This window comes from Solea solea, chromosome 4 (assembly GCF_958295425.1).
Source record: "Solea solea chromosome 4, fSolSol10.1, whole genome shotgun sequence".
Lineage (NCBI taxonomy): Eukaryota > Metazoa > Chordata > Actinopteri > Pleuronectiformes > Soleidae > Solea > Solea solea.
The window spans coordinates 22469130-22482500 of NC_081137.1; the positions used below are offsets into that span (position 1 = coordinate 22469130).

The 13371-nt window shown below is 44.7% G+C and overlaps 1 protein-coding gene across 14 annotated transcripts in view; it reads right to left on the minus strand.

Moving 5' to 3' along the window:
- The window catches only part of LOC131458146 (rap guanine nucleotide exchange factor 6-like), a 103779-nt gene that overhangs the window by 47111 nt on the left and 43297 nt on the right, over nt 1-13371 (minus strand). For 7 of the 14 annotated variants that reach the window (XM_058626924.1, XM_058626922.1, XM_058626928.1 and 4 more), the window contains one exon: nt 11934-12077. In XM_058626924.1, coding sequence (XP_058482907.1) covers nt 11934-12077 — 144 coding nt within the window. Of the gene's footprint in view, nt 1-2576; nt 3482-11933; nt 12517-13371 lie in introns of those variants that run through there. The other 7 variants (XM_058626919.1, XM_058626916.1, XM_058626917.1 and 4 more) reach the window with 5 other exon arrangements.

Below are 13371 nucleotides of genomic sequence, written 5' to 3' on the forward strand. Positions count from 1 at the left end.
TTTTGACGAGACTTCCAGCAGCGGGAGGGAGGATGTGAGCTTGTGTTCTGCTGGGATGAGTGTGACGTGATTTAAAGGGACAGTTGGCCCCATAAACACGACACAATAAAACAAATGAAAATGTAAGCAAGTGGTTGAAAGCCTCGTAAAAGACGGCAGCGGACTAGTTTCTTTAAGAGGAGAACAAGCCGCGTGTTTGTTGATTGGAGATGTAAATGAATCTAGGCCTCACCAGAGCTACTCAGCTCCACTGGCCTACATCCACCCCCCTCACACACCCCCCCGTCTGTCATCTGATGCCAAATTTCCAACCACACAGTCAATATTTCGATAACTAGTCACTGACATCAGAATTTAGAACAAGAGAGTAATGCTATATGGTTAGAGCTGCAGTTTAGAACACAATTACTGAACAAAGACGACCGAAAAATGAAAAGTTTCCATAGCAGCACAGTCTGAGAGCGTTCCTCTGTGGACTGCTGCAGAATAGACTGCCCAATTCTTACTAACGTATACCATATTTGATGGATGAGGCACAAGCCAAGGATTCAATGTAGGTGCAGACCCAGTTAACGCGGGCAGATGCAGTATTTTCCTTATAAAATAGAACAGTTTTTGTAACAGTTCTATCTGTTTCTAAGGGAATCATCAGGGCTATTTTTAGCACCGTTTGGCCTTGGTGATTGTGCTCCACTGAGAGGCATTCAAGTTCGGGCCAACATCGCTACAGTGACCATCAATCCCAGCCAGCACAGAACTAAAGACACCAACTTGTTCGGAGAAATAATTTGTTGCTATTCTGAGAAGAATAAAAATGTGGAATAAGAACCAGCGCTTGAGAGGTTTTTCAACTTTCTCCTTTCCCCTTCTCTCTCCTCGCTTAGACAGATGCTCTTCATCTTCCTTCCTCAACATCTTCGCGAAGTAGTCCACAAAACCTTTGCAGAGGATTTAGATCCCTTTGCAGAACACACTCCCTCCTTCCCTCCCTTCCTCCCTCCCTCCACTCCATCTTCTGCTTTGTTTCGCAACTGTACCTCCAGACGCGGCACATGTTTCCTAATTGGAGGGGAAAGGAAAACTTAATTAACCTTTGTATAATAAAGGTTGGCTCATCATGGACGCGGAACAATTAACGAAGGACTTCAAAACAGGCCACGCTGGATTCATAAAGCCGTAATAACTCACAGATGCAAGAGTGAAGTTGGTATAAAAACAGTAAATGACATGCATCACCTACAAGTAATCAGAAGACGATTGGACAGAAGACGTGATTAGAAGACGAGAAACCAACAAGATACAATCTGAAAGTGTATCAAAGTGAATGTCACGTTAATCTGGATGCAGAGTAATAAGGTATTTAACACTGTGTGTGTGTGTGTGTGTGTGTGTGTGTGTGGTGCACTGGTTTAATGTGTTATCTCTGCACATCTTCCAGCTTTAACACCTAACTCTCCGGAGACATAATTATTGCTCATCCTTCTAAAAGCTTGCTCAAGACAAACATCTCTAAGGCTTTCAGCACCCAGACACATGCTCCCAGAGAGGCAGACACATCAGGATGTGTCTCACGGCCATTCTACGACGACAACCAGAGGCCCTGGCACGTGGCCACCCGGGAATCTCTTTCTTTTATCGCACCTTCGTTTAGCTTGAACATGAAAAAGACAGTTGCATCGTCAAGATTTCAAGGGTAATCATCCATTTTTAAAGATCACTGGACTCTGTACCTCGCGTACTTCATACACAAGTAATATGAAGTGCTTTACGGTGTACTTTTCGAGTAATCCAGGGGTCAAAGTTCACTTTTTGCAACCAAAATGAGGGTAATCATCCCACTATGTCAACTTTTGTGGAATTTTGCAGTCAATGTCAATGAACTGTTGACACACGGCTCATAACTAATCACTAATTCATCACTGACTATGGGAGGAAGTGGAAAGGTCGACGACGACAGCGTGTTGCTGCACAGATTTGGGGGCTTTTTTGTTGAAATCCCTAAAAAAAGAGTTTTATCAACTTCACAAACCGTACAAAATAGACTCGTAGGCTATAAATAGCTGTGACTTTTGCTTAACTCCAAGTACAAGACTGTCAATTCACAGCCACAGGGGCATGTACCATTTGTTTCCATTCCTTTAGAGAGTGAGGAGCATTCTCGCTGCAGCCATTACATGATGAAGGTAGAAATAACTTCTGCATCTTCATGACTTCAAGGTTACCACAAAAGTACCATAAAGACGACTTAAACAGTGTTGAAACAACAAAGACAAGAATGGATTACAGCAACACAAATTATGTGTTGCATGTGATCAATTACTAGACTATTTTAAGGGGCTGGAGAATAAATTGACTTGGTAACGTGCAGTTATGGAAGGAAGCAAAGCACAGACACAATAAATATGTAGATCATATGCATATAAATCATTTCCTTTCACCCACCCCCCCACCCCGTCTTTCCCTCTCTCTCTCTCTCTTTCACACACACACACACGCGCACACACACACACACACAATAAGACAGCAGCATCCTAAGCCAGAGCGTTGGCCAGGAAAGGGATTACGACATCGCTTACTTTGGAGGACCACGGCTGCAAGCAGTTGGCATAGCAACGAACTAGGAAAGCCATTTCCACAGGAGGGAGGGCGCCAGTGAGGGGAAGTTTCCCCTCGTTTACCAAGAGATGAAGAAAAAAAAATGAATAGGTAAACGGGACGGTTAAGGCTGACGTTAATTTCTTCTTTGTTTTCAGGAGATTTTTTTATTGAAAAAAATCCTCAGTGTTGATTTGGCTGATGTGTCAGATCAGGATGAGGAGATGTGGAGTCGAGGCAGATCCATTCATATGTCACGTATTCTCTCTTGTACTTAAGGTGTTTAAAGGAACTAAGAAAGCGTAAAAATTAACTCTGAATACTGAATAATCTGCACGGGATTTAAAATGAATCCCAAAGGTGGAGGTGATGGAGGTTTCAGGGCAACAAAAAAAAATGTACAGGTATCCAACTTCAAATCCAAGTTTAATTGGTTTTTCAGGTTCTCAGTTTCCTATGTTCAGAAGCAAAGGGGTTCCCTCCTTAATTAATGAACCAGGGCTGGATAAAAAAAAAGAGCTTGTCCATGCATCTGCAGCCCCCAAGGGAAGAATCTTCTTGCCTGACTTGAAGTCATCCAAACACTTCCCCAAAAAAAAGCCTGTATCCTCTGGCTGCAGCTCGCCTCTCCTCCTCAGTCACTGTCCTTGTCTGTCAAACTCCTTCCTCTGTCTCTTTGCAACTCTTTATCTCTCCACCGTGCTCCAGTGGTGCATGCGATCCATGGCAGGAGCCGGTGGTCCCGCTCTCGTGCCCCAGCTTCAAGCTCTCGATCCCTGGTTAAAAGCTCACACCTTTAGCGCCGGCACTTCTTCTTCTCCCACCCACCAAGTAAAAGCTACTGGAGATAGGATGCTGCGCTGTGGAGAGGGCAGCCGCTAATGGGAGACGGAGGAGAGAGCAAGGGAGGAGGGGAGGAGAGAGGAGGGAAAAGGGAGGAGGAGAATCCAGCTGAAAGAGAATGACATCACCTGTGCAGTGAGCGAGAGAGAGAGAGAGAGGATGGGAGGCGGTGTGGATGAAGCAGGGGAAACTGCATTAGATGGATTGGCTGCTGGGCAGATGTGGATGAGAGAGAGGGAGAGATGGACAGAGAGGGAGAGTGGAAAAGACAGAGATAGAGAGGAAAGAGAGGGAGCATCTCCATTGATCGTCTGGTAACATAAAGCTGAGTGTATTGAGGCAACCCCCCCCCCCACTTTGTGAGCGTCCTGCATAAATTACACAAAGAAAAAGGGGGTAATGGGGGAGCATAAATCACAAATTTATCCCACCAGGAACAGACGGTGGCATTGTTTTTTTTGCAAACACATGACACAAAAGCATGAAGAGATAATGAGCGAGTTTTCCCCTCCTGGAGGATTTGTGACACAGTCGACGGGATTTGATGTGTAATAAACGGCACTGTGATCACAGATAAATCACTCCATACGCTGAGGTAATAAAGTCTGGGATTTCTGAGTGTGATTTGTCAAAGCATCAAATGTAGGACGTTGTCACCCCAAAAAAAGTTAGAATTACTTAGAATTTTTAAACCAAATCTATTAACCGCTGATTTCCTGGTACAAACTAAAGGAAGTTATGCCTAAAAAGTGACATTTAAATTTTTTTTAAACCCTTTAATGTCATCAAATGTCCAGAAGAAACTGTGATGAATGCTCGACAAAGATGTGAGAGGAGGGGAGAACAGGAAGCCGTCTGGTCGTTTGACGGGGTGACGCTTCTCTGGTCCCCAACTGCCAGACACAGAGAGAGAGGAGGATCTCCTCCATTCCACTCGTTTCATTCAGTTCTGGTCTGAGCCACCTCCCTCCCTCCCTCCCTCCCTCCCTCCCTCTCTGTCTACCCTGTCTCCCCTCCATCTTTCACCTTCCTCCCCAACTTACAATTGCCATGTCTGTCCATCACATTTGCCTTAAAATAGCTCTCTTTTTTTGTTCTGCCTCTGTTTCCATCTTCCCTCCCTCCCTCCCTCTTTCTTTCTCTCTCTCTGCTCCCATTTTTTTTTTTTTTTTTTTTTTACTCTCGCTCTGCATGCAGCAGCTGTGTGAACCAGGATCCCTGCCCTCGGTTCTCTCTCTCCTCTCTCTATGTGTGTGTATGCGAAACGATACGCACCTCCCGACTAGGAATGACATCATCTTTTTACTCTCCGGCCAATCAGACGCAAGCACATGGAGCCCAGCCTTCAGAGGAGTGTTGTGTACACAAGAGAGAGAGAGAGACACACACAGAGACATGTATGTGTGGACGGAACTGCGTCGCACGGAACGCAGACAGACAGACAGACAGACGGAGAGAAAGACAGACACAGAGAGAGTCTGCTCTTGTGTGACACACACCTGATTTAAGCTGCAAAAGCAGAGAGGCACGCATGCTTTTTCTGCATCAGGGGTATGAGGCATGTCTGCAAACACGGGGCAGGATGCACATCAGAGAGGAAGCGCTTCCTGTTTCACACAGACGTGCACGGTTGCAGTGAGCGCGTGCGTCTGTGTGCATTTATCCAGGTTAAGTCAGGTGAGGGTTTAATGGAGACGTCGAGGGGAGGAGGGAGAGAGCGAGAGAGTGATGCATACACTAGACTTCAGATTAAAAATAAATAAATCAAAAGAGCGAGAAGCGGAAGAGACAGAAAGTGAGATAAATCAAGGCGGGGGGGGGGGGGGGGGGGGAACAGTGTGTGTGTGCGTGTGTGTGTGTAGCTTGCAGTTATCAGCAGAAAAGGTGAAAGATATCAAAACTGTTTCTGGAAAACACAAGAAACTCAAGCAGGTACCAGAGGGTATGAAATGCCACCAAAACAAACTGTCAGACAGACAGACAGACACGCGCACATCCTGTGTGTGGGTATGTGGTTGTGCGTGTGTGTGTGTGTGTGTGTGTGTGTCAATCACAGAAGCTCACTCACTCTCACGCACACACACAACACAAACACACACTTTACATTTTTGCATAAAGTAGACAAATGAAATCTGTGCATGTGTGTGTGTGCTCACAGCTAATCAGTTCTGCCAGGCTAATTAAACCGAGTCAGCTGACTGCAGCAGCAGCAGCAGCAGCAGCAGCAGCAGCAGCAGCAGCAGCAGCAGCAATGTTGCCTTGTATGTGTGCATGAAGACAGAGACACACACAGAGAAGTGCTGAGTTGTAATAAAAAGCCACATATTGCACTGCTTGGTGTGTTATGCATCGACGGTCGTGAGAGTCTGGCAGATTCCCTTTAACGCCGCAGCTAATGACAGGAGAGTTTATCGATGTATCCGTGTAAAGGTGCAGTTACAACAACTCTTTCTCCATCATCAGGTAAGACCTCACCACAGGCCGAGGTGGGAAGACGTTCTCCATCATCGATCGGGGGATTAAAATGCAAAAGCTGCGTCAGTTATGAGGTAATAAACGGTTAAATCTCTTAACATGTCGGCTCCACTGTTTAGAAAAGATGGAACAATAAACTTGCAGCCCACACAAAGAGACATGAGAACGTGATGGCTGCAGCCAGCTCATCATTTGTGCGTGTATACACAATGTGTGTTTGTTTGCATGTGTGTGACAGGACAGGACAGGAATTCCTGCCATTTAAACTGGCCCTTCCCTTTCCGACTGGTCCCCACAGAGGGGGATTGAAAAAGAGCACAAAAAGAGCTAGAGACGCAAAAACCTAAAGCAGTCAGAGGAAAAAAAGGGAAAACTGCAAAAGCCGAAGATGAAAAATCACACACAGAAGGTCACAACTCTCTTTGTTTTGGCCGACAATTGTAGGGAGCAGCTCTGAAACTGCCACAGTACAACAGCGAGATATGTCAATGTGTCATTTCCCTCGTATTTCACGAATAAAATTGGGTCTCACGTAACACAGGACGCAAAAATGTATCGCGATTTTGTTTAGATGAAGACAGAAGGTCGTCATCGAGATCAAGAAACGATAACACGCGGGGCGAGGACTGGTGAGAGACGCACTGAACGCAAATTAGAGGAGACAGTGAGTCAGAGGAGTCTGTGTAAGTGAGAGAGAGCGAGTAAGAGAAGAGTAGATAAAACATTTAGACAAACAGAGGAAGAGAGGGGGCGGGATGCAGAGGAGGGAGAGAGCTGCCAAGCGGGAGTTCGCGAGGTGAAGGAGAGGAAAGGGAGAGAGAGAGAGAGACAGTCAAGGCTTCGTCTTCAGAACAACACATGTTTATTTCCACTGTTAGGAAACTGCACATTTACTCAAACCTGCCGTGGTTTTCGGGTCCGGTTTTTAAAAATCTCTGCATCCTGGAGACACAAGTGAACAAGAAACCGAAAACCAACGCCAATCAATATGTCATGTTTCACCTGAAGATGACGGTCAAGCACAGAGGGGGGATAAGCGGACGACAGAGGCAGTGCAGAAGTGCAGAGGAGGACAAGAGATGGAGCAGTTCAACAAGGTTGTCATCTTAGCGGCGCTGATGTAATGCCTAAAATTAGCAGCGACAACAGTCTCAAAAAGTGCCCCCACTGCTGCACTGTGCTGCCCAACGTGCCGGCACTGTCACAGACGGTTACCGCTCTGCACCGTACACAAATGTTGAAGAATACCACCTTTTTGTGGCGTTTGGCAGACTTGAGAGTGTGTTTGAGTACAGTATGTGTGTGTGTGTGTGTTCCACGTCTAACTTGAGGGTTTTTTCCGCCGACTAAGTCACAACTTCAGTAAAGTAAAGAAGTCATCGATTGCAACGTGATCGCTGTACCGAAACCCCACCGGCTGTCTGGATGAAAAATACTTCTTGATTTGGTGTGTAGCTTTCCAAAGAACAACGCCTTTGGGTCAAACTGCTTCATTTACAGACCAATAAAGTTAGGAGACGCACATATATATAAATCCACTATATACCACAGTGGAGCAAATCCTTCTCGACCTTATCGTTTGACCTTGACCACTCCTCCATCCTTCCTCTTCCTCATTAAACCCTGTCATGACCTTCCCACAACCTTCACCCATCTGCCCCCAGCCCTGCTCCTCCATTCCCATAACACATCCCTCCTCCTCCTCCTCCTCCTCATCATCATCATCCTGCTGCTGCTGCTGCCGTACACCCACTCATTTTTTTTGGTCACCTGTCAACTTCTATTACCTTCCAGGCCGGTCGCTAACCTTCCTCTCTCCTTCATCAACTCCTCAACAAATCCAAATCTGAAGTTAGAGCTCAGAAGAAGAAGAGTGAGGCATATAAAACCTCGCACATCTGCAGATTTTCAAAAACATGAACTCATACACACACACACACATACACATATACACACACGTGTGCGCGCTAATGACAATGAAAATGAAGCCAGGAATATTACGGGAATGTTCACAACTTCACCGCTCCGCAGTGCCAAGCAAAACCCAATAAAACCCGACCGACACCACTGAGCTCGTGCCAACACAATCAGCACTCGCGGCACAGGAAATGTTCTTTTTCGACAGACGACCACAGTGGCCGCTGCTTCGCTGTGTCCCGCAGACAAGTCCACGGCTCCATTTACAAGGGAAACTTGTTTAACCAACGATGAGCGGCTTCACCAGTGACCTTCACACATGAGCAGAGGAGGAAAGATGATTCTACTGTACTCTTCACACTGCGTTGACACGAGCATGACACAGCGTTGGCGTGAGTCACTCCTGTGACCTGTTCACCGCTTGATGACTATAAGCAGTGACACGAGGGAAATTTGAAGAATGACAAAGCACAAAAAAAAAGAAAAAAAAAGCACCATCTCACCACATTTAACACGTCGAGATCGAGTCATCACTAACGGAAAATGAGAAAGGTGGTGTCATGTGTGGAGTCATGTCATGTGTGGTAAAATATGATAGGGCAAATGTGTTCATGGGTTTTTTATTTTAATTTAAAGCCATTCAAGTTATACAAAACCTTATCTCCACGGACATTTAACATTCCAAAGTTGTTCTGGAGGTTTTATACAATTAGTGCAATATTATAATTATTATTATTTAAGGCTGAAAGTCTGAGTGTTTTTAAGGAATTAAAGCAAGTTTTCTGATTTTTCTGCTTTCTTTGCTCCATATAACAAAGAAATCATTAAAAACGTAATAATTATTTGGTTTTTGGACGAGGCATTTGAGAACATCATCCTTTCCAGATTTTAGAGACACTGATCAACATTTTTTGGACTTAACAATTACTCGATTAATCGAAAATAATCGTTAGATGCAGCCCTGTTATTATTATTATTCCTTTTTTATCTTTTTAGCACATTGCTGCCATGTTTAATTTCTCTAAATATGATCTATTTAATCTAATTTGTTGCATATTCTGTGAATTCTGAACCTCCTGAATCAAGCCCACCACTGTGAGCCCTGTATGTGCTACACATTACACATAATAAATGTATACAGCTCCTGATTACCGTGACCTATTTCACTGTGAAGACCTGATTCTTTTTGTGTGCAGAGATTTCTACTCACTCATCAAAACACACCCTGTGATATCGAGCGAGGAGGGTAAACACACGCGGAACATGACTACGGCAAAGAGACTGACCCAGAACTTCTCCAGCATGTGTTACCAAACTCCCCAACGAGGTTCAGTCATTTTCATAGAGGCTGACAAACCTGCTGGAGCTGTGTAGCATGCAAACGTGTTTGGGGAAAAAAAAGAAAAGAGAGTCAGACGTCGGATGTTTGTAACTCCTGCCACAGGAAGCGAGCCGACCACAGACACTGCAATAGACATGGTGTTTCCGGTGTGCGCTGACATTCCGTTAACGCATCAGAAACAGCAGAGGGGACAGAGGACAGAGGATGCTGCTTCATGCTCACGCTTCAAAACGACTTCCAAAAGCAGATGTTGATGTTCGCACGACATCAAAAAAAAAAAAAAAGGACATTCAAAACAAAACAATCCCTCATTCTCGGGTACGACCGACCACACAGAGAGAAGTGTTTAAAGTGCATGACTGGCTTCATCCTGCAAATACCACGTATTAAACTTCAGCGGATTTTTATTCTAGTGTTGTATGTACAGGCTGTGTCAGGGTAAATTAATGATCCCGGGGTGCCGCGGTGTAGCCTGGCAGTAAAAGCCCCTTCGCACAGGTTTCCCCCTGCAAAGCAAACAAGGTTATGGCTTCATCCATCTACACTACATGTGTCCAGTGAGGGAAACACAGTAACCCAGCGAGGCATCTTAACGAAGCCTTAATGAAGTGACTCTCTGCATCGTCCTGTGTCTGCTTTCCTTGCAATGAATGTGCACACGTGTGTTTGGTTCATGACTCATGAGTCATTAGTGAATCCCAGCGGTGAGTTATGACCATCGATTCAAGCAGAGTCAGTCAAGACAGAACACAACGAATACGTATTTAAAAAGTCTTTGTGTTTCTCTGCCTCATCCGTCACTGGGATTTATTTATTTAAGTCAAAGCTGCGTCTGTCCTCGTCTGTCCTCGTCTAGTCTCGTCCAGGATATTATAATCAGATATTATGCTACACGTTTCTTCCTCCACTCAATTCATCGCTTCCAAAACTTCATTCACTCTGGAGCAAGCCATTAAGAGGGAGAAGGAGAGAGACAGACAGATACCAGACACCAGTGCAGAGCACAGATAATGGATTACTGATGTTATTAGGGGCTCGCGAAGGCCACTAAACAACTACAAAAAACAGCTCTCTCAGAGCATGTATGTGCTGTAAGTGTGATCGAGTACGAGTTATATATACATGTGTAACGTGCATTAAATGATACATATAGAGGTCTAAATCTCCAACGATATAGAGCAGGATTTGCTTTTGTCAATTACTTCTTTAAACAATTGTGAGTAAAAATGGATTTATTTCTCTATTTTTCATTGAACGTAGCAACGAGGTTTGACCACAAAGGATTTACATCTTTACAAGATTCTTCTTCCCTGTTTGTGAAGAAAGAAAGAAACTGTTTTTATTCCCTATTTATGGAAGAAAACTCACCTGTGCTCATACCCATTTGTTAACCAGTCAGTTGTTGTTCATACCATGCATCTGTTTACTCCACAGTTACCCCCCCCCCCCCTTCCTATCTGCCACCCACAGTGTCAGCAGACAGCAGTGTGTGTGTCTGTGTGTGTGTGTGTGTGTGGCAGCCTCAAAATGACCCACTTTTCCCAACACTGCCGGTTTCTAAACAACAGGTGCTTGAACCAGAAGTGACTCACGTTGCACGGTCACACAGAAAAGTACACCAAAAAAATCCTCATCCATGGTCGTTACACATAATCCTGAGGATGAGACGCCAGCAGACACAAGAGAGAAGGACGAGAAGAGAACGCATGTGCGTGTGTGTGTGAGTGAAACGGTAACATGAGAGCAACATCATCGTCGTCTAATCTATATTCTCATTTAATAAAAGACAAGCAAGTATGTCAAGGGTATGATAGTAATACACGTCACAGCAGCGTCCGATGTAACGCAGGAATAACACACAGTGAGTGTCTACTATTCCATTTCTAGTTGCGCTGTTTTGCTTGTTCTCATCCCGCTTCCTTTGCAGTACTGCTGTGTTAGCACATCCAGAGTGACTGGCCTTTTTTTTACTGTATAATAAACGCAGTCACGGAGCAGAATGTGGTGGAATTCGAGGCGAGAAATACCGAGAGATAAGAGCGGCAGGTGGGGTCGGCAGAGGACGCTTTCAGCTTCCCATTAAACCCCCTTTGTAACACTCTGGGGAGCTTTGCATGAGCTGAGTGCCTGTGTGTGTGTGTGTGTGCGTGTGTGTGTGTGTGTGTGTGTGTGTGTGTGTGCATGCGTGTGCGTGTGTGAGCCAAAGCATGGCTTCTGGTGATTAGTCAAACATGTAACTGACACACTGCTGGCCCGGTGATCCTATCATAGGGAGGGAAACTCAACTTTGCACAAAGGGACAGGCACACACAGTCAGTTTCTGCACTTCTGTCACTCAGACTTTGTTTTGGGGAAATCCCACCACAAACACCTTGATTTTGTCCCCATACAAAAAAAAAAATCCCCTTTAACTTCTATTGAAAGTGACATTGTAACAGTTTTTAGTCTTTAAAACACCTGTAAAAAAGACTTTGATACATCTCATACTAAAAAAGCTTTGGCAAATAGAAGCTTTAAGCAATTCTTTCCAACGTATGTGATCTGCCAGCGTCTCACAATGAAAGCATTCATTTGTCCTCGTTTCTGAAAGAGATTTCACAAGAAAACGAAGCACCGCCAGTAAAATACAGCGCGTTACAGGACAACGGTGAACAGCTATGAGTGCTCTCCTAACTCTTCATTCATTAATATGATCGAACTTGCATTCAACATGTAAAAACAGACATCAGCCACAGCTCCAAGTCAAGGGTTTTGCTCTTACCGTGCTGTAGCCGGTGGGCTCCTGGCCGTCAGTGATAAGCTCCCGCTCTCCTCTGGGGTTGACCCTCCTGAAGCGCCGCCTGGACCTGCGCTGGGATCCCTCTCTCTGCAGAAAGCTGTCGTCCCCCTCGCTGCTGTTATCCACCTGTAATACAGAGTCAACACCTTCCTCAGAGCAGCCGCTTCTGTGGGATTTGCAGCTATGACTTTCGGGCGTGTGAGGACAGCTGGAGCACTGATCCTGGCAGTCTGACGTCTTGGAGCAGGGTTCAGAGCAGCTGCGTCTCAATACTTCAGACTTACGGACCGAGTTCTGATCGGTAAATCCCACGCATTGGTTCGCAGTTTTTGATTTCTGATTCTTACAATCCAAAATCTGGGTCCTGACATCTGTCGAGTTCTTTAAGTCTAAGCCCTGCTCTGGCTCTGCTTTTTCTTGCTCGGCAGCTTCTGAGAGCTGGCCCTGCTCTTCCACTGGCTCCTGGTTGAACATCCAGTTCTTCCACAGCAGAGAGAGCCGGTGCCAGCGGAGCACACTCATCCTGAGGCAGACGCGGGACCGGAGCGACACATAAAAGCAGGAAATACCACCAAAAAAAAAAAAAAGGATGGAAAGACGAATACAAACACCGTGTCCGAAATTTCAAAAGTCCCGACACGTTACATCCTGTTGGGCAGGCGTCCACCGCACATGAAAGCAGATGACTAAATGAAGTGAAAAGAAAATGTTTTTCCTGTGTTTCCTGTCTGTCTTTCTGTCTCGGACGCAAATGAGAGCTGTACTCATCTGAAGAGTTCAAGACTCAGTTCAGCTGCTCAACACTCACATGATCGCTCTCCCTCGCTGTGTGACACGCGCACAGAGCACACACTGAGGCCACAGTTTCCTCCAGGAAACCGTAAATACACAAATATCCTCAGCACAGAACACAGATTCCGGCCATACAATTCATTCCCTGTAATCTCTTCTTTTCTTTTTTTTTTTTCTTGTTGTTAAAGGAAGAATTTGTTTGTTGTTCTTGCTCCGTTGCGTAACGTTAAGCCAGAAGATATCTTTACAACGACAGCATGGTTACGCAGTTTAAACGTGTTGTGTAACAGTGTTCCAAGATGTTTTTTTACAGCTAAAAAGTGTTAAACCACACATAGAACACATTAAATGTAAATTATACGAGGATTTATTGAATAAAAACTGTGTTAGGATTTTGTATTGTTCACTTGTAAAGCCCTGTATGTCATACTGTGTCAAAATTTGGGGAAACACATACACTAAACTAAATTTAGATCCTATAATTTTAGAATAATAGTTATAATAATAGTTATCTGGCATCCTCTAATCCGTTTTTCACATGATTTTCTTTATGTTAAAATTTCTAGAGATTATTTTTTGTGCGGTGAATAAAACTCATCCTGTTTGCATTCAAACATTCTTTAAATTG